The sequence below is a fragment of the Haliotis rufescens genome, unplaced genomic scaffold (genome assembly GCF_023055435.1).
Source record: "Haliotis rufescens isolate VD_foot unplaced genomic scaffold, xgHalRufe1.0.p SCAF_23, whole genome shotgun sequence".
Lineage (NCBI taxonomy): Eukaryota > Metazoa > Mollusca > Gastropoda > Lepetellida > Haliotidae > Haliotis > Haliotis rufescens.
Genome location: NW_025963924.1, coordinates 9,040,115 through 9,061,546, shown reverse-complemented (window position 1 = coordinate 9,061,546; position 21,432 = coordinate 9,040,115). Strand labels below are relative to the sequence as shown.

At 41.2% G+C, this 21,432-nt stretch overlaps 1 protein-coding gene and 1 long non-coding RNA gene across 6 annotated transcripts; one reads left to right on the top strand and one right to left on the bottom strand.

Moving 5' to 3' along the window:
• Positions 1-318: 318 nt before the first annotated feature.
• On the top strand, positions 319-17,188 carry LOC124151795 (succinate-semialdehyde dehydrogenase, mitochondrial-like). 5 transcript variants are annotated; one of them, XM_046524432.2, is made up of 12 exons: positions 319-453; positions 5,995-6,193; positions 8,293-8,414; positions 8,595-8,678; positions 9,392-9,562; positions 10,320-10,436; positions 11,049-11,192; positions 11,295-11,438; positions 12,279-12,437; positions 13,086-13,255; positions 14,283-14,341; positions 16,429-17,188. In XM_046524432.2, the coding sequence occupies exons 2-12, from the start codon at positions 6,079-6,081 to the stop codon at positions 16,632-16,634; spliced, it is 1,491 nt and encodes a 496-aa protein (XP_046380388.2). In that variant the 5' UTR covers positions 319-453; positions 5,995-6,078; the 3' UTR covers positions 16,635-17,188. The 5 variants fall into 5 exon arrangements, with proteins under 5 accessions (XP_046380388.2, XP_046380385.2, XP_048257718.1 ...); XM_046524429.2 differs by lacking the exon at positions 319-453 and adding an exon at positions 3,870-3,964; XM_046524430.2 differs by lacking the exon at positions 319-453 and adding an exon at positions 3,971-4,173.
• Positions 17,189-17,968: 780 nt separating this feature from the next.
• On the bottom strand, positions 17,969-18,980 carry LOC124151797. The gene is made up of 3 exons (XR_006863417.2): positions 18,746-18,980; positions 18,479-18,557; positions 17,969-18,359 (listed from the first exon to the last, which is right to left on the bottom strand). It is a non-coding gene; the product is annotated as an uncharacterized LOC124151797 (long non-coding RNA).
• Between the last annotated feature and the right edge of the window lie 2,452 nt (positions 18,981-21,432).

Genomic DNA, 21,432 nt, shown 5'->3' with positions numbered 1-21,432 from the left:
AGGTCAATTCTTAAATGAATGCAATAACACGTGACCAATTCAGCTGTTCGTTGAACGTTGAATTATAATGTAGTGAAACATGTTGTGCATATACAGTACGTGCAGTAAATGATATTGATACAAATACATATTAATTAACTTGTGAATACGTGTGGGTTTTCAGTAAACGTTATTCTACAAATAGAAAGGGTAACTAAATATGTCAGCGGTGGATAAGTAGAAATATTCATCATCGCCTCGGATCTTTAATATTATTACGAAATGACCCAAACAGGGTGAATATTTACATGCTTAACCATTTAGAAGCCGAGGGTAAAGTTGTGTGTTCAGCAGAGAGTGCATGAAAACGTGGACGTCAGCGAACTCAATACCCAACCCGCGGAATATCTAACGGCTGACAAGCGGCAGGTCGCCGGTAAACTGTCCTTTTCTTGGCGACAGATCGAGCTACAGGTAAGAATATAACAGGTGGTCTTTGATAAACATGATTGTCTCAGTATTTAGAGTGAGTGAGTGAGTATGGTTCTACGCCGCTTTTAGCAATATTCCAGCAACATCACGGCGGGGGGACACCACAAATGGGCTTCAGACATTGTACCCATGTGGGGAATCGAACCCGGGTTGCGCCTTGTCACCCGTCAATCATCAGTGATGTACACACCTCGGCCTCATCAGTAACCCAAATTATATTGTAAAAGGTGACTCAACATATACTGTTATACACTGATGGAAATGTATAAGGGGACACTTAGTATTAGACACAGTAAAATGATATGCTATCATGAGTTCCCAGCCTTGTCTTCCAAATACACGACCGCCTCCGTGGTCTAGTGGTAGAGCGTCCGCTCGGAGAGCGGAAGGTCCGGGGTTCGATCCCCGACCGCGTCATACCTAAAGACGTTAAAGGATGTAAATTGGGGATAGTTTCTTTAGCATTTAGGACCGCCTACGTGGTCTAGTGGTAGAACATCCGCCCGGAGAGCGGAAGGTCCTGGGTTCGATTCCCGGCCCCAAACACGTTAAATGATGGTACTTGTTGTTGCCCTGTCTGGCGCTCGGCATTAAGGGGCTACAACAAGGACTGGTCGGCTCGGAGTCAGTATACTGTGTCTGAGTGGGGTATTCATGTTAAACTGCGGCATGGTAACTCAGTGAGCTAGCACTATAAATCGGCATCAGTCCGGTGTAGTACAAGCAGCCACACACACACACACACACACACGCATGCACGTCGCTATATAAGTGCAATAATCTTGGACGCGACGTTAAACCCCATTTCACCTCACCTCACCTCACCTCCAAATACACATTGGAAACAATGCACACAAACTCACTTCAATATTTGATTCTGACATGTCTTGAATGTGTAGGTGCACTATTTCAAATGTACTGACAGTAAAGCTTATTTCCCTATGCGTTTCATTGTTCCCTTATTCCTCCCTATCAGTATGCCTAAACTTGGCTCCCGAGATCCGGGGTAGAATAGGTCTTCAGCAGTCGAAGCTGTTGGGGAACGTTGGACTCAAATTAGACAGGCCACATTCTCTGACCACATGATCCAAAATAAGCAATTTATTTGTTGATTTACAATCGAAATGTTTCGACCTGTATAATAATCTAGGTTTATGATGGTTCTCCTTAATACGTCACGCTACAGGTGACGGCATATTCATACGCGATACAAATCTGTTTTGTATAAACCGTTCTACTCAGTAATACAACACTTATGTGACACAACAGCCATGTATTATATCACTGACACCTCTCATTCTGTTAATACTAGTTTCACGCTGTGATATAACTGGAATACTGTTCAAAGCGGCGTTAAACCCAACTCACTCACTCACTTAGGCGGATTGACACTTAGTGTTATGATAGCCAAGCGCCGTCATATAGCTGGAATATTCGAATGATGCGGCGTTAAACATCAAACAAACAGTTATATCATGGAGGAAGTGCATGGTTTTACTGGTTTTCTGTGGCTGTTCGTCCTGTGGGTTGAGAGTTCAGTGCATGGCCTGGTAACACTTTTAGCCTGCGCGACTTATGTGATGACACGTATCTTCTTGATACTAGAACATCTAGGCAGGTCACCCTGTCTGTTACATATATAGCCTACTTCGAGTGCGTTAAAGGGGCTACACTTTCAAGAGTGGTAAGCTGTATCAGCGAGTGAGTGAGTTGCCATAACCGCCTTTTCAATAGTTTTTTCCCCGGTTTGCCACGATGTGTCAGCTTGCTGTGGGAGGGAAGACCGAAATCTGCATAACAGGCCTACCAAAGAAAACCACCAGTGAAGATTCTCGGGGTTGAATAGGTCTTCAGCAACCCATGCTTGCGTAAAAGGCAACTATGCTTGTCGTAAAAGGCGACTAACGGGATCGGGTGGTCAGACTCGCTGACATGGTTGATGCATGTCATCGATCCCAATTGCGTGGAAATATCTTTATAAATAATAATAAGCCTGTTGTAAAAAGGGAATTGCCTGCCACAAACATTACATTGTTACAAGGTGTTTTTTGGGTTTTTTAATGTTTTTTAAAAACAACAAAAAAACAAACCTTCAGGCTCGTCGTATAAAAGAATATCAGGTTTTGGAATCTGTAGCTATAAAAATATCTAACCTCCAGACAAAATACCACGCCGAATGGTGGGTGGCACGCAATGTGACAAGTCACCACGCCTGGCCATTTAACCGATCGCCTCGTACGACTAGCTTATGACACAGGTTGCTTGGACCAGACCTAACCGGATTCCTCCGGGGCACAACAGAACGTGAATGACCTATTGCAACCTTGGTGATCATATTTCTGTCAAACCAGGGTTGACCAGAATCAACACGAGTTAACCAGTGATTTAAACACAATGATTAAATGCAACTTTTGATAAAATACAAAATGTCTGCCACGAGGAGAAACACACCAGCCAGGTCTGTTGCTATATTTACACACAACTATGAGATGTAAAAAATGTTTCATTGCTTGACAAGGCTAGCACTGTACCTATTCCGTTGAATACATTAGGCGTAGAACAACAAACAGAAATCATCATCAAAGTTGTATTATTTGTTCTAAAGTATTTACATCAACAATCTGAAATTAAATTTCTCTGACGCATATCAGAATATATATATATTCTGATATGCTTCAGAGAAATTAACAATCAATAATAGTTAATATATATATTCTGATATGCTTCAGAGAAATTTACAATCAATAATAGTTAATATATTCATTAAAATGTTTTTATTCATGTTTTATATAAAGAATGATTAGCATTACCATGACGTCACCGCACAGTAGTTCGCGATTCGCGATTCGCTGTGCAGAGTTGCGTCCCTTGGGCACGCCAGAAACCTATGATTGTGGGTTCGAATCCCGGTTCGCCCCGATTATGTTTCTAGGTTTGTCAGCACCATACCCGTGCTCGTGGGTTTCACCGAAGTGGTAAACGTCTTAGGCCTGCATAACTTCGGACTTTCCTCCAAAATTAAGCTGACACGCCGTGATATAACTGGAATACTGTTAAAAGCGGCGTTAAACACAACTCACTCACTCACTCACTCAATAAGTATGTTCAACTTGGGTCACAGAAGTAGGACGTAGATCAGTTAATATGCGCAAACGTTGGTCAGCCAAGGTCAACTTGGGTTATATCTTGGTCAACACGTGTTCACCTGGGTCGTCTAGGGTTTTGAGATCGAACGTAAGCACTATAACAAATTATATATTACAGATCTAGTCTGTAAAACCAGCAATGGCTAAAGATAACCCAGAGACACATTACCCAGTACGCTCAAACTCGCGCTGCAATAAATCTGAAATTGTATCGACCTTAAAAGTGGTACTTATTAATGATCCGAACGGTATTATACACTAACCGTGAACAATGAATGGTCCCTCAGAGTGAAAGGGGCTGGGTCATACGATAACGTGACAACACATACTGAGAAGGATTCAGCATGGTACGTATCTTCTGTGCCCCTAAGTCGACAGTAGTCTGTGGAATGTGTCATGGAGCATTACGTGTGTACCCATGTGTGTATCTGCGGCTGCATGGGATAAGCGAGACGCCGCTGGTTCAGTATCAGCTGTGACTGTGTGGGCAGACGTTTGTGAAGTGTCGCTCGTGTGACATACTCTGATCTTCCTTGTAGACGGTGCACGAAACTCGGTAAGACTTCCGCCCGTATCCCCACTAAACATATGTATGTAAGTTGGCAAAAATGACTAACTGGAGGGAAATAACATTAGTAGTGCATTACCTCAGTGTGCACGGCGAAACATAAAACATGATTCTTCACTAACCAAACTTGTCGCCAACGCAGTTGTGGCCATACTCTGTGACCTTGACACCACTGACATCGCAGCCGACGATGCAGGTCCGTCAAAATAACACCTCGAACTGGTCGTCTAGCGCGAGTATATTCAGAGCGTAAACGGTCCCTCACTGTCTGAGCTGATATCCTACGCAATCCTGATATTGCCGTAGCTGTAGAGGTGGCCGTGGTGGTTCTTTCACGGAAGTGACGAAGCCGTATGACTCTGTCCTGTGCTCTGGTAGTGATACGTGGTCGATCGGATCTGGGAAGGTCAAGTATTGTGCCGTGTGTCTGATAACGGTTCCGCAGTCTTGTAATGTGCTTAGTGCTACGTGGAAAAACCTGGCTACAGCTGAAGATGATTCTCCTCGCTTTTATAGCCCAACAAGTGATGTTGCGCATGCAAGTAATGTTGTATTTTTTCGGCACCAGGCTCTCACGTGGCTGTGTTTTTGCAAGTTTTCCATCTTTTCACCTAATGTCTGCAGTACCTCATTCCCTCCTCACAAATCAATCCCAATCCATGCAGAAATGACCAATTTACTTTTTATATTAATTTTGTATGGATACGGGCGGAAGTCTTCACTGACAGAAATAGTTAGGGAAGTTTACCTACTTACTTAGTGAATTTCACTGTCCACTCACACACTAACATGTCAAGAGATCTTACGAACCAGTTACTAAATATTTGACAAATATAAGTATCGTTAATCTTCTTCTCATAATTTACTAACCCCAATAGTATGTTTACTACTAGTTAGCCTGTAGCTTGTACTACATTTGAGAAAATGCTCTTTTCTTTGCCATTCTGCTCTTCCTGTAGGCAGTTACTGAATAGAATATGCAAAAAAACAACAACAAGTCAATAACAAATAACATTGTACGTGAGAGATAACACATTAATTTTGCAGTGGCACGCCTCATTTAAACCCCTTGGCTCGAAGCGCCGAACAGGTTTAGATCCATTCGTCACCACTCGCCCCTTTTTGTAACCCGAAAGAAGATATTATTCGGCTTGCCCCGGAATAACACGAGTTGTTCACGAATGGTTTAGATCTTTTTAAATACGGTCATCAGAACAATGCTGTTTAAACATTTAAGGTGCTCTGGTTCTTTGAATGAATGTTAACCATGGTGAAAAAAGGTTATTTCATGAAGGCAACGTGCAACTGAGAACACTGTGTGAGTCGGCCTTGCGTGATGCACGTGAAATATGCTCCCCAGTGCCAGTGTATAAATCATACAGGACTAATTTGAGCACATTTATCAATCACCTAAATATTACTTGGGGGGGGGGGGGGGGGGGGGATGTTGTATGTTTTCCATGTTAAACTGCGGCCTGGTATCTCAGTAGGCCAGTACTATAAAAACCTGCAGTACAAGCAGCCACGCAACATTTGTGCAATAATCTTGATTGTGACGTTAACCCCATTTCACCTCACCTGACTGGAAATACCACCCAAAGCAGTATATTAACCCAATTCACACTCCCGTTGATGTACAGCAAACAAACGTAGTGGAAAGAAATGCTTGGGAATAGTATGACAGGCAGCATCATTAAACATGTTCTTGGTTTCTATTCATCATTGAAAAAAGCATGATTTTCTGTGCGTCTGCAGTAGTTTTGTTTGGAATCACTCTTGGTTCCTCAATGATATTTTCCAATTTTTCAGGTGTGTTGCACGTGTTCGCGATCATTACAAACTTTGTCCAGACACCTGAAAGTTTCCCAGCTTCGTGTGTTTCACATCATCGCCATGGATACAGTTCCGCCTGCAGCGTCAGGCGTCCGCAGCGCCAGCAGTTTCCTGTTTGACAAGGCATTTGTCGATGGGCAGTGGGTCGGTGCAAAGTCAGGCTCAGTATACCAAAGTAAGATTATTCTTATAACTTCATGTAGTTATCCACGGTTATATTAACAAAGGACAGGGTATGTTAGCGACGTTTTTTCACCCACAATATTATTCAAAAAACGAGCAAAACATTTGTCAGATGTGTTCGTTTGAATAATAATTAGATGTTGGTGTTCTTGATGTTGGAAATGCACCAAATAGGCTCATGCTAAATGTTTTGTTTGTTTGTTAGTTGTTTAACGCCGCACTCAGCAATATTCCAGCTATATAACGGGGGCCTGCAAATAATCGATTCTGGACCAGACAATCCGGTGATTGACATTATGAGCATCGATCCACGCATCGAATCGATTTGTGCTGATTATGATTCTTGGTTTCTAAGCACCATACCCATGTTTAGATGGATTCAACAAAGTGGGGAGACCCGTGCAGATCCGGGGTAGAGAAGGTCTTCAGCAACCCATGCTTGCCATAAAGGCGACTATGCTTGTCGTAAGAGGCGACTAACGGGATCGGGTGGTCAGGCTCTGATTTGGTTGATGCATGTCATCGATCCCATTTACGTGGATCATGATGTCAATCACGTTATTGTCTGGTCCAGACTTGATTATTTACAGACCGCCGTCATATAGCTGGAATATTGCTGAGTGCGGCGCTAAACAACAAACAAACAAACAAACAAAGAAACAACAACAAAGTGGTGAACATAAAACCTACCTCATTGTAGACTTTCTTCCAATTTTACAGGCCATTGTGGCATCATCAGTTACCATGACGTCAGAATCAAAATGACATTCACTCATCTCTCTGTCACTGAAGCCGGTTAGGTGTACTATTTATATTCAAGACACTGGTAATTACTGTTCAATTCTAAAAATAGGAAAAAAATATATCGGATTATGAATAGAATCTCACTCTCTCAGGGGGATATAGGAATGGGTGTTGTCCGTGCGTCCATCCGTCACGTTTCGTTTAATATTTTAAGAGATTGTGCATATGTTACTAACACATGTTGAACAGGTGCCTTTTGATGTTTTGGTATTCCTAAAAAAAGATTTTTGGTCGTAACTCAAAAACCGCTAAATATTTTATTATGAAACTTATTCAAATAATAAACGCATTCTGAACTGGTGCCTTTTGCTGTTTTATTGGGACTGAACCCAAATGCAGGTTACTTTCATTACCACGGCGTTTCATTCCAACAGATGGGTTGTTGTGTTCATATCTGGATAAAAAGTATCCATAATTTATTTACTACATCATCCATAAAACTGTATACTAATATATGCAGAGTACTGACATTGTCATGCTAATTTGGATTTTCAACAAAACAAGATCTACGCAGGGTTCACTGAGAACTGAATTCCCTAATTGGGATGTTAACACTTGTACAAGGATCATGATGAATGGTGAAAAATATAACACAGACAGCAATTTACAAGTTTCACCCGAACCAGCCTACTTCCGATCAGTGGGTTAAATATTTTTTAGTGCTTGTATTCACAAAAAAAACTTCCAGTGAACTTGTCAAGACATGCCGAACGTGTATATTCACTACTATATGAACAAACAAAATTCTAATGTGCCCCATGGCAATATTTTCTTTTTCTTCTTATATATGGTGAATGGTGAAAACAAACCACAAACCACAATTTACAAGATGCATCCCAACCAGCCTTCGTGGGTTAAAAGAGTTTTTCGTGCTTTCCCTTAGGCCATTTGCAAAAGGTCCAGTAAACTTGTCAAAACTTATCATGATGTGCCCCATGGCATTGTTTTCTTCTTCCTCCTCCTCCTCTTCTTTTTATTTGTTACTGCTACTCTATGGCCTGACTCCATCGCCTGTTTCCCCGCAGCACCCGAGAACATCCGGGTTGGATGAGGTCCTTAGCAACCTATGCTTGTCGTAAGAGGCGACTAACGAGATCGGGTGGTCAGATTTGCTGACTTGGTTGATGCATGTCTTCATATCCCAATTGCGTGGATCGATGCTCATGATGTCAATCACTGGATTGGCTGATCCAGAATCGATTATTTACCGTCATATAGATGGAATATTGCTGATTGTGGCGTTATTTGTTTGTTTGTTCGTTGTTAACAAACAACGTTTTCCCACAGTCACCAACCCGTCGACAGGCAAGGTAATTGGTTCTGTCCCAGACATGAACGGAGACGACACCCAGCAGGCCATAGAGAAGGCTAATCTGGCATTCCTCAAGTGGAGGGACACCACAGCAAAGGTAGGCAACATGTGGATGTGTTAAAGTAGAAATAATCCTAAAGTCTTGCATGTCTGCTTGAGTTTCAAATTGGTCCAGCCATATCAGGTATAACGTTTAGTCGTTTACATATAGCTATTGTATGAAATATTTCTCTTTGTGGACAATGTTAGTGAACCTTCCCTTTGAACTATTTTGCAGGAACGGAGCTTGATTCTCAGGAAGTGGTTTGATCTGACTAACCAAAACACGCTGGAGTTAGCTAAACTAATGACAGCTGAAAACGTAAGAAAATAGATTTTACAGTTTATGGCCTGTCCAGTTTCATTTGAAACCAGTTGTTGTGATAAACACATGGAACAGGAACATAGTGAGTGAGTGTGTGTGTGTGTGTGTGTGTGTGTGAGTGAGTGAGTGAGTGAGTGAGTGAGTGAGTGAGTGAGTGAGTGAGGTTTAAAACCGCTTTTAGCAATATTGTAGCAATATAACGGCGGAGGACACATTGCACCCATGTCGGGAATCGAACCCGGGTCTTAGGCGTGACGAGAGAACGCTTTAACCACTAGGCTCCCAGCCCTAACAGGAATATAATAACAGATTTATCACCGTAAGACTGATAAATAATCCTGGCAATTCAGGCTTTGAAAAGGTCATTATCAATGTGAAAGACAAGGCAGGGACAAAAAAATTTCTTGCACTGCTTTTAATCTAGCACTAGAAGTGACATGTACTAGTATTCACAGAGTTCAAAGATGGATGAAAGGTATTTTTCTTTTTGGCACGCTTAATTTGCAAAGAGCACACCTTACATATTCACGAGGACCCTGTTGCGCCCTTGCATTTTTGAAAATAAATTCATATCCCCGACTGTAGGTCCTCTGGCCTTAATTTTTCACAGGTAAGGGTCACAGGTAAAATTATTCCCTTTGATCTAAAGCTCTATTATGCCCACCCATACTGCCAGTATCAATATACACTTGCTATTTCCCGGTCCCCAGGGCAAACCCTTGCAACAGGCCTTGGCTGAGATATCTACTGCTAGTGGGTTTATCGAGTGGTATGCGGAGGAAGCCAAGCGTGTCTACGGTGATGTCATTCCGTCAACAGCTGCCAGCAAGAAGATGCTGGTCTTGAAACAGCCTATTGGAGTGGCTGGTATGATCACTCCTGTAAGTCAAACATCATCTATATCCCCGTTATTTTAAATATGTGCATCAAGTCACAAAAGGTATGTCATTTACCTCATTTTGTCCAAAACTGTAAATCCTAAAGCTTGTGAGTATAACTGGCATTACCTGATTAATTTTGACAGATTCGGTCGTACAGCCTGTAAGTGCCGTTCGGAATCCCATGTGTTAACCTAGAAAGCATCTTTTGGACTTTAACTTTCGTGATCTCGTAACCGCTGCTTTGAATAGTCGGATGAAAGGTCATTCTGCCGTGACCTGTAATGGGATGTCCTCGGATCTATGCGTAGCGGAAGCGGGCACAAAGATTTGATTTTAATCAGATTGATAACAATGTGATATATAATATTTTCAAAATCAATTTCACTGAATCGCATCCCCGACCTTCCGCTCTCCGGGCGGATGCCCTGCCACTAGATCACGGAGGCGGAGCTCAGAAAACGAACCCAACCCACATTTGAACATGTCCAACTTGCTACCTTGGAAACGCCGAAAAAGGAAGCACCTTTAGTCAAAATTGTGAACAGCAAAAAGTACCAATTCAATGCATGCCGGTTTATGTGTCTCGAATGCTCCGGAAACGAAACGTGACAGACGGACAAATGAAGCCCATTTCTATATCCCCCGCACAACTGTGTTCGTCTGGGCGGGGGATTATAAAGAATTTCTTCGTATTGGTCAGATGTTCAGTTTCACAACACATGGACCCAGTTGGACAATGACCGTATTTGTGTTACAGTGGAACTTTCCCAGTGCTATGATCACAAGGAAGGCCTGTGCGGCCATTGCTGCCGGTTGCACCGTCGTCTTGAAACCAGCAGAAGACACGCCGTTCTCAGCTCTGGCTATGTGTCAGGTGAGTGGAGTGTATGAAGGACACCTACTGTCGTCCAGGGAAAGTACAGAGGAACACTCGGACCAGCATGTTCCTTTCATGAATGTTTGAGCTCAGTTTGAGAATGTCAGGGGAAGCTTGTGTCATCATTGTAAGTTCTTAACAATTGCAACATCCTCTTCCACACAACTTTAGAACATTACTATCAAATTTGAGCAAAATGTACATCTTGGCGACAGACTTTCAAGACTTTCATTTTTAAATGTTTTTTTTCAAAATAATACAGAAGAAACAAATGTGCTCTTTTCTGGTTAACATGATTTGTAACACTGATTAACACAGCTCCATTTAAAAAAAAGAAGAACTTCCCTCTTTCTCCAGAAATTATGGTACATATTCTAGTAAAATTCTGTTTGGTCGAGTAAGCTAAGCTAATAACAGACCATATTACAACACTAAATTCTACTGGAAATGAATAGGGGCCATGTTGTCTCAAACGATTTAGCACACACTGTATATTATGTTTTAATAGAATCCAACTGCAAACTGTTTCAATAATAAGTCTCTGCCTTACAATCAAATCAAGCTGTCGCAGTGATAGAATCTTTCATTTGCCTCTCTCCCTCCTCCCAGCTGGCCAAGGAGGCAGGCGTCCCGGACGGAGTCTTGAATGTGGTGACCAGTTCCCGTGACAACGCCCCTGCAGTGGGCAACGTGCTGTGCACCAGCCCTATCATCAAGAAGATCTCGTTCACAGGGTCCACAGTCACAGGGAAGGTGAGACTACATTGGGGTCTGCCATCTGCCATCAGACAGGCTATACTTTTATCATATACTGTGAAACCTCGCTTATCTGGACCTCGTGGTGTTTTGTTGTAGATTCTCCTCAAACAGTCGGCTTCTACGGTGAAGAAGGTCTCGCTAGAGCTGGGCGGTAACGCGGCGTTCATTGTGTTCGACAGTGGCGATATTGAGGCAGCAGTCCGAGGGACAATGGTCAGCAAGTTTCGATGTAGCGGACAGGTAAGGCCATCAATGTTTTGTTTTGTTTGTTTGTTTGTTTGTTGTTTAACTCAGGAATAGTCCAGCTATAATTATGACGGCTGTCTGTTAATAATTGAGTCTGGACTCGACGCAATTTGGGATAGATGACATGCCAGGAATAACCGTTATGATTCTACCTGGGCATACAGGTAATCAATTTGTTAAGACAATTGATCATGGTTGGATGTAAGGGATTAATCCTTCTGAACTCTACAGTTCAGGTAGAAATAGGTCACATGTGCCAAATTAAAGTTCCAGTCAAGTAAGGATTTTAACCTTGAGCACATACCAACAACGGAGATCTGTCACACAAATTAATCTAAATAAAAAAAATACTTTTCTTGGTTTTTGATAAACCCTTTCCTTGGTACACTGTCACTTATCCATTTTCATCCCAGAATAGTGTACAACGTACACTGACTTGTCATTGAGACGTGTTTTATCGTGTATAAGTGTCTAAATACATATTTCATATCAAATACACAATCTTGAATCGTGAGATTTTATTATCCAAAATCAGTCTTCCAACTTACTTTGTATTCATTTCTTTTCAGTTTGTAAATAGTAATAACCAGTGTCTTGAGTGTTACAAGTCCTTAAACAAGCTTCAGAGGCAGAGATTTGTGAGATTGTGACGTCATGGTAACCGATGATGTCAGAATGGTCTGGAAAGCATTATCTCCCAAACAATATCTCCTTTAGAGGATGATATCTATATAACATCCATGATACTGCCGCTGTTAACACGATAATAGAATAAAACATTTCATTTTTATAAACTGAACTGCATGGGTGATCTCTGTTTCACGTTTTCTACAGGCGTGTGTGTCTGCCAACAGGATATTGGTTCAGGAAGGAGTGTATGACCGGTATGTTGCACGTCTCGGGGAGGTCATGAAGCAAGAACTAAGGGTCGGAGATGGTTTTGACGACAGCTCCACACAAGGACCTCTCATCAACAGCAAGGCTGTGGACAAGGTAAGAAGGCCTGTTTTATTATTCTCAAAATTTGATTAAATTTGAAGAAAGAGATTATTAGCCGAGTGTGTTTCCGTTTCGTATATATGCTATAATATGAATAAAAATTGTGGGTTTGGGGCGTATTTAATACATAATTATACATGTGTATGTACCACTTGTTGACAGGTAGAAGGCATCGTGGCCAGTGCTGAGACACTCACTTTCTCTGTGATATTGAAGTAGCAGTATATGCCACTTGTTGACAGGTAGAAGGCATCGTGGCCAGTGCTGAGAAACTCACTTTCTCTGTGATATTGAAGTAGCAGTATATGCCACTTGTTGACAGGTAGAAGGCATCGTGGCCAGTGCTGAGAAACTCACTTTCTCTGTGATATTGAAGTAGCAGTATATGCCACTTGTTGACAGGTAGAAGGCATCGTGGCCAGTGCTGAGAAACTCACTTTCTCTGTGATATTGAAGTAGCAGTATATGCCACTTGTTGACAGGTAGAAGGCATCATGGCCAATGCTGAGAAACTCACTTTCTCTGTGATATTGAAGTAGCAGTATATGCCACTTGTTGACAGGTAGAAGGCATCGTGGCCAGCGCTGAGAAACTCACTTTCTCTGTGATATTGAAGTAGCAGTATATGCCACTTGTTGACAGGTAGAAGGCATCGTGGAGGATGCCAAAAGACTTGGCGCGAGGCTGGGATGTGGGGGCAAGAGGTCAGACAAGGGAGTGAATTTCTTTGAGCCGACACTGCTCTCCGATGTCACGCTGGAAATGAGGTGTGCTAAGGAGGAAATATTTGGACCAGTTGCTGCAGTTATGAAGTAAGTTGCAAACGTGGCTGTAATCAACATCATAGGCTGCAACAAGTTTCTACCATTTTTGTTTTTCAACTGGATAAAATAAACACGCAGTAGTGGTATTCTAATATCGTGGGTGTGCAACACTTTTATCATTAATCGAGTTTGGACATCTATTGATATATACTATTCAAACGAAGTTTAAAGAGCGCCCAATTCTACAGTTAATCTCTCATGGCGCCATAGCATGACAGATTAACCATAGTAGTACTCTCCTGGGCAGTATCTAATCACACAGTCATGTGTATGCAACACATATAAAACAGTGGACTGATGGTATACACTTGTGTTTAAGTTCCTGATATTTGGATGGACTCAAATGTAGTAAATATGTTTTAGTTGGGCTTCTATTTATTCCCAATGCGGATGCAATATGATGTCTTCGCCATACAAGCATCGAGTTTTCATTATTAAAATTGATGGAATATGGGCTCCTTACAATATAAACATATTGTTTTCATGTATTCTTTTGATGGAATATGGGCTCTTTACAATATAAAAATGTTGTTTTCATGTATTCTTTTGATGGAATATGGGCTCTTTACAATTTTAAAAATGTTGTTTGCATGCATTCTCTGATGGAATATGGGCTCTTTACAATATAGAAATGTTGTTTTCATGAATTCTTTTGATGGAATATGGGCTCTTGACAATAAAAAAAATTGTATTCATTTATTCTTTTGAGGATGCAAACGTGATCTTACAATTGTATCATATTGCATCTTTTTCAATAGACCAAATATTTCTTTGTGAGGAATGAGTCCAATTCCCATGGGCAGACATGGATGCTAAATACTCCAGGTACGATGGCTCACAATCACAGGTCACGCATTCTAATGACCTTGTGACATTTTAGAAGGATCTTTAAAGATATAACCATGTTCTACCCCATACTTGACATTTGGGATTTAGCTTGGCAGAACTGGAAACATGTCAATAACTTTGGTTTCTTATCACATGAGTAAAAAGACTGTCACTGACTGATTTACAGGTTCAAGACAGAGGAGGAGGCAGTTGCCATAGCAAACTCCACCAGTTATGGCCTGGCAGGTAAGGCAGTATTTCCATGGCAACGTTGTTGTGGCATTTCAGTTAGTTTGTATGGCCACTCGATGTTCGAGTCCTGTTTTGTACAGATGGCGACTAATGAGATTTATCAGGCTATGATATGACGTTGGTTGGTTTGTTGTTTAACGCCGCACTTAGTATTATCCCAGCTATATTACGGCGTTCTGTAAATAATCGAGTCGACGAGTCTGGACCAGACAATCCAGTGATTTATATCAGGAGCGTCGATCCACGCAATTGGGACAGATGCATCAACCAAGTCAGCGAGCCTGACCACCCGATCCCGTTATTCGCCTCCTACGACAAGCATAGTCAACTTTTACGGCAAGCATGGGTTGCTGAAGCGCTATTCTACCCCGGAATCTTCACGGGTCCTATGATATAACGACTCAATCTAGTTCTAATCAGTAAACATTACGCAAGGGAAAAGCCAGTCGGTATGGTGTCATGCATTACTTGTCAGAGCTCGATTTAGCTTTAAAAAGTATGCAAAATAATTCAAATGTCTGGCTAACCCTTCCTTGTCAACACATCGATCTTTGAACGTTTAATTATTCTGGGCTTTACCATACTACATCACTAATCCCTGTGTTGTGTGTAATTTGTCATGCTTTCTTCGGCCTGACGTCATCAAACTGTGGGTACTTCAAGATCACGTGCACATTGTCTGGTGGAGCAAGGTTTTCATATCAACATGCAGTTGGTGCCTTATATCGAGCCCGAACCTATAACTTGGCTGAAACGTTTCCACAGTTTCGAATGATTTTGACCTATATGTTACTTTTGTGTGTGAATTAAAATTTATAGAAGAAAGCCAATTTTTTTGTAAATGATCAAGAGAATTTCAGGGCGGTTCAAGACTTTACCCTTTGAAACGATGCAGCAAACACATTTTCTGAAACTGTCCTCCAGTTTGTGCTTATACCTCAACATGGATGTACGTCTTTCTTTGTTTCTTTGTTTGATGTTTAACGCCACACTAAGCAATATTCCAGCTATATGGTGGCGGTCTGGACCAAACAATCCAGTGACAGACATCATGAGTGAGTGAGTTAGTTAGTTGGGTTTGATGCAGCTTTAAATAGTATTACAGTTTATCTATCAAGTTGTCAGCGTAATGTGGGGGGAAAGCCCGAAGTGATGCGGGTCTCAGACGTTTACCACTTCGGTGAAACCCACGAGCACGGGTATGGTGATGACAAACCTAGAAACATAATCGGGGCGAACCGGGATTCGAACCCACAATCGTAGGTTTCTGGCGTGCCCAAGGGACGCACCTCTGCACAACGAATCGCAGGCGCCTTACACGACTGGGCCACCCGTGATACGATGACATGCATCAACCAAGTTGACCACCCGTTAGTCCCGTTGATCCCGTTAGTCGCCTCTTACCCAAGCATAATCGCCTTTTACGACACGCATGGTTTGCTGAAGACCTTTTCTAACCCGGGTCATCACGGGTTAGCTATGTTTTGGCTTGATAACGTTGTAAATGTGAATTGTTACGACAAGCCTTGTTGCCTCCTTTGACAAGCATTCTAACTTTGATTTTCACGTTTTGGATGTATGTCACCAAAAGGGGAAGGAAATAATAAGATTCATCCAAATTGAAAAATGTGTTCTTTGAAAAAGATGGGAAGAGAAACAATTGAAATTGTTTTATTTAGTTCCCAGAAAAGACCACCTTTTTGGTTAATAATTATGAAAATAAGTTTTAAATTCTTTACGGTATCTACTCCTTTTTAAATTTGTCTATGAAAGGATAACAAGGGGATACTACTCATCACTGACAAGGTGTTTGTCCACGGCCATACATAACGTCACATGGTTTATACATTTCCCCTACAAATATTATATGGATGTTGTAGGTTGAATAAGAATACTAGAACATTTTTAAATGATTTGTGGGTATCACAGTGATGCCGACTGGCTGATTTTTTAAGAGTTTTGAATGTGTGACAAAGCAGGAGAGCTACAAGTGGAGCTAGTTTTGTTATTGTGATTCACAAGGACGAAATCCTTTACATCTGAACATAAAAGTACCATGAAATTTTCTTGTCATCTTGCAGGCTATTTCTACTCACGAAACCTGAGCCAGATCTGGCGAGTAGCAGAGAAGTTGGAGGTTGGTCTGTGTGGTGTTAACGAGGGCTTCATCAACGCCACGGAGGCGCCTTTCGGCGGAGTGAAGGAGTCGGGTCTCGGAAGAGAGGGCGGCAAATACGGAATTGATGAGTTCCTTGAGATCAAATATCTGTGTATCGGAGGCATATAACTGCCGTTTGTTTTCAAAATTAGTTTGAAGCACGTTCAAGGGGAAATATATCAACATGACCATTTATGCTGATGTGAATAAATGTCATGCCTAAAGTATGTATTTATGTAGTTCATGAATGGCGCATGACTTCATAATGCCAAGATTCACAAGCCCTGTGTCTTTTCTTCGTTGGTTCATTTACTCAAGAATCAAAACATTGTCAAAGCATTTTAGAGGTTCATGATTCTTTAAACTTTTATATCTGACTTTGTTATAGTAAACACAAAATATTTATTATTATGAGAACAAATATATGGTTAGTCTTTAGCCCGGCATTAATTGACATTAAAAGTGCCTATTACATGCAGTCAGTATAATATTGATAATCAAGTGTGACAAAACAGATACAACAGCGACATAGCCATCATTATCATAATACTGAAATACAAGCCCCGTCTTACGAATGTTTCCTTCCATTAATGATCACAATACTTTCATAATCAATTCACCTTACATTTGTAAAAGTAAAATATCAGTCATCCTGCCATATCCGAATAAAACAATTTACTGTCTCTTGTCTTCAAATGATGCCTCTTCTTGTGAGAAGTTGTCATTGAAATTTTGTTTGTTTGTTGTTTAACGCCGCACCCAGCAATATTCCAGCTATATGACGGCGGTCTGTAAATAATCGAGTCTTGACCAGACAATCCAGTGATTTACACTTTCACGGGGCTGGTGTACTGTCGTGGGAAAAACTGATATTGGTAAAACTGTGTATTTATTTTGTTCTTATTTTAAATGTCACGAAAACGATGTTACACAGGTATGGAATGAATTACTATATAACGTCGTCCGGAACGGGAATAGACACGTTTTGTACTATTGAGCCGTTGCGTTTATACACATAAGGACATGGGATTATTTTCTACAGCACTCAATTATCATACCACAGAAATAAATGCGGGTTCTCTCATATATTTAGCTGTAATTAATATACCAATACCTTCTGAAATTCAGAATAATTCGGTAACAGGGATATTTTGCCTGCGCGTGGTCAAATGGAATGTGCCATTATCCCCGTTAATCAAAGTAATCAAGACCAGAGGCGATATATTTTAAATTGGACGGGTAAGTTATGGAGAAGTCACGTGCTGTATTGCGTGCCAATCACAGTGGATAATAAAATACACAGAGTTTCCTGTGTATAACAAGTGTGTATGCCGATTGAGGAATTTGCATGCATACATAATATATAATTTCGAAAATCACTGACATGTGGATAATTGTTTCACCCAAGATGGTGTGATTAAGAACGTGTTTTTGTATGAATTAGAACCCCCGCAACACGTACCAATAGTTTAAACATATTTTATTCAACTAAGATTGGGTTTAACAAGCACTAGCTAATGTAAATAGCGCTCCCTCCAACAAACGCCACACTCAGCAATATTCCAGCTATATGACGGCGCAATACGGGACACGGTAACTTGCATCAACCAATTCCGTTCGTCGCTTTTTGCGTTATTTATTTACTCAATTTATGTACAAAAACTCTAAAACTGCAAAAAGCATCGACTGCCCAGCTGGAGAATCCTTGGCGTCTCCAGTGTGGTGATAATGTCGCTTATAAATATCTTCTTTATGTCTGCCACATCTGGATACCTGTATCCAGTACCTGTATCCAGATGCATGTTGTCGGAGGTAAGACGCGTCTAGAGTTGTCCCCGTTCCCGCTGTCAGCACCTTTAATTAAATTATATAAAACAAATAATAACAAATGTTTCTGAATTACGTTAGATATACATAAGATTAACATTTTTATTTTTCGCGTAGAATGTAAATAAATGAAATTTGAACCTTACCTCTGCAACAAACGGGGTTGTCCGTCCTTTTTCCGTTGGCACCGCCACCCGCACGTACGACCCGGCACACAACGTTTCTCTGAAAAATACAAAAATTTAGCATGGTTGCAAAATGTCATTTGTTTTAGCTTACACGGGGCTGTTGCAGCTTGCTAGTTTACCGTTTCTGTATATACAGGTTTTTTGTTGTACGTTGGCAGTCAAGTTTTTAACAATCTTCTAAAGTACAATTTATATACTCAGGATTATGCTATAAATGATAAATACTTGCTTGACTTTGCGCGCGATTCAGTTCCGCTTTTCTTTTTTGTGTCTTTTCAAATCGTTTCTCTTCTGACCTCGCACTGAAATGTATATATATGTATATCAGTATATACAAGCCTTGCTGGACAACGGTAGTAGTATAGAACGGGTCGACAGAAGGCCATTTTGGTTGATCCAGTTGATCCAGGCGAATGCGAAGGTAATTGGTTGATCCAAGTCACGTGATCTGATAGGATGACTCATGCATCAACAGCGCGTCGGGAAAGGGTGGGGAATGAAAGGTGTTTATACGGCAGAAAAGAATTCGTAAGAAAACAAAAGTGAAAGGTTATGAATAGAGCTATGTGTATAGCGTGGTGCCCTAAATAGACAGACCGTACCCGTCAGCCCAGTTTGATTCGAGCACGCTTGACAACTCACGTGGCCTCGTCGTTTAACCCGCGCTCGCTAGAGCGTGCGACCTGGTTTGATGAATACAGGGTGTGTGTTGAAAGTACATCATACCACAATAGAGACGGGTTATGTCAACACGATATACGCCGGGTAATGTAGGAAAAAAATGTACGTCTAGCTGGATTAAATTCATCTTGTACGGTCTACACGTTGTACACCATGAACGTGAGACAACCTGTATAGAAAAAAATATATAGAAAAAATAGATAAGACTACGCAATCAGCAAGCTAGCGGTGTAGTTTACATTTAGCGCGCAACAACGAGGTAGTCACGTCACCCTGCATTGACTATAACGCTGAAGACAGCCGGATTTCGAATCACTCCGCGCTGCGTACTATTGTGAACCATTTGTAAAGAATTATTCAGCCCTGTCCCGACTTGCATAGTTGATGTTTCAATGCTAGCGTTTCCATTTAACGCGATAACAAATAAACAGTAAGGTTTGAGTTTTAACCGTGTAACATGATGTGCACAGTTTTACTTCAGAACGTGCTATTTTGAAAATAGATAGAAAAGTGATAAGTACATGTACCCGTGTGACGGCACGAAGCTAGGTTTGTTGGGAAAGTGATGGAAGCAATCTATAGGACATTTTCATGTTTACATTAGTCACCCTTAATTCGAAGAGAGAACAGAGTTTATCATGGAAAAATGTTTGACGAGGAAAACGTTTTATTGGAAATATATGTGGGAGCAGGTTTATTCATAGTTAATGTATAGCAGAGAGACTAAGCGACCGACCGCCCATAACAATGTCAACATACCCCGGCCTTACAATTAATGTCAACATACCAGCCTCGCCTGAAGCTTCCCATTCATAAATGGTGTGACCAGTGTCCCGTATTCATGATATGTTAGGGAAGATGTGTTGTACATTTGTTATTTTAAAAGGGAGTTATTTCAGAGAGGATATATATGGGTATTCCCCTCATTAAACCTTTCTTTGGTTGGTGTCTATTAAACGTATCCGGTATTTAATACATTTGAATGATGTAGGAAAGTATGTGCGTGAAGATGTTGTACCTATATCCGAACACGAATGTATGACACCTTTCAATAGATCAATTACGGTTCTAACCACGACACGCAACATGACTATGAGCGTGGTTAGCAGTTCATATTTATAAACACATCGTAAATGACATATTTCTGATGAATGAACTCGCCCGCACACATGTCTATAGGGTTATGTTCGCCCGAACTGTAAACAGTGACACATTGATAACAGGAAGGGTGTGTGGAATGCACTCGTCCTTGTAAGGGTAAAACACGCGTTTAAACTCACCATTTAAATGATGACAATACTTTTTAGATGTATTGGTATCAGTGAGTGAGTGAATTTAGTTTTACGCCACACTCGGCATTATTCAAACTCTAGGACGGTGATCTGTCAATAAACGAGCTTGGACCAGACAATCCAGTGATCAACAGCATGAGCAGCCAACTGTGCAACTAGGAACCGATGGCACGTGTCATCCGAGTCGGCGAGACTGACCAACCGATCCCCGTCAGTCGCCGATAAGCATGGGTTACTGAAGGTCCATTCTATAACCCGGACCTTCACGGGTGTAGTATGACGAAGACTATATACTAATATGCAAAAACTGAGAAAAAACAAACAATTCATTCGTATCATTTATTGATTCGAGTCAATCGGTTCCATACAAAGGCGTTATATACGAATGGACAATAGTATTCACTCTGGAACATTATTTAGTCACTCATATACACATACTGCTGCTGCACAAGGCCCTATTGTTTAAACAGCGAGTCCATGTTTTGAAACACATTTCGCACTGTTGAATGTTTCCTTTCCTACGCTGTTTTAAGGTTGAATGGTTGTCTATAGTCTATGCTTTATCCATTGCTTGTAACGATTTCCGTCCAGGAGGTCCCAGTTTCACAATTCCTCTCACGTAGAGGGAAATTCGGCGTTTCTTATCTTTCAAACGCCTCAGTTTACGAGGTGTTTTCAAAATATGAATCAAACTAGATGCGTGGCGTTGACTCGGCATTCTCTTCTGACTGTTAGACTGATATAGTAGTGATGGGTATTTATGCCTAATCGTTCTGCTCACGATCATCATCCTCCTCCTCGTCATCACCATCGTTATCCTCTGCAACGCTATCAGATTCAGTCTCACTTTCTATTTCCGGCATATCCATCAAAGGCAGGATCTCTTTCATCTTGGGTTTTAGGAGGAGTTTGATTTTATTTTTGAGAACGGATTGTTCC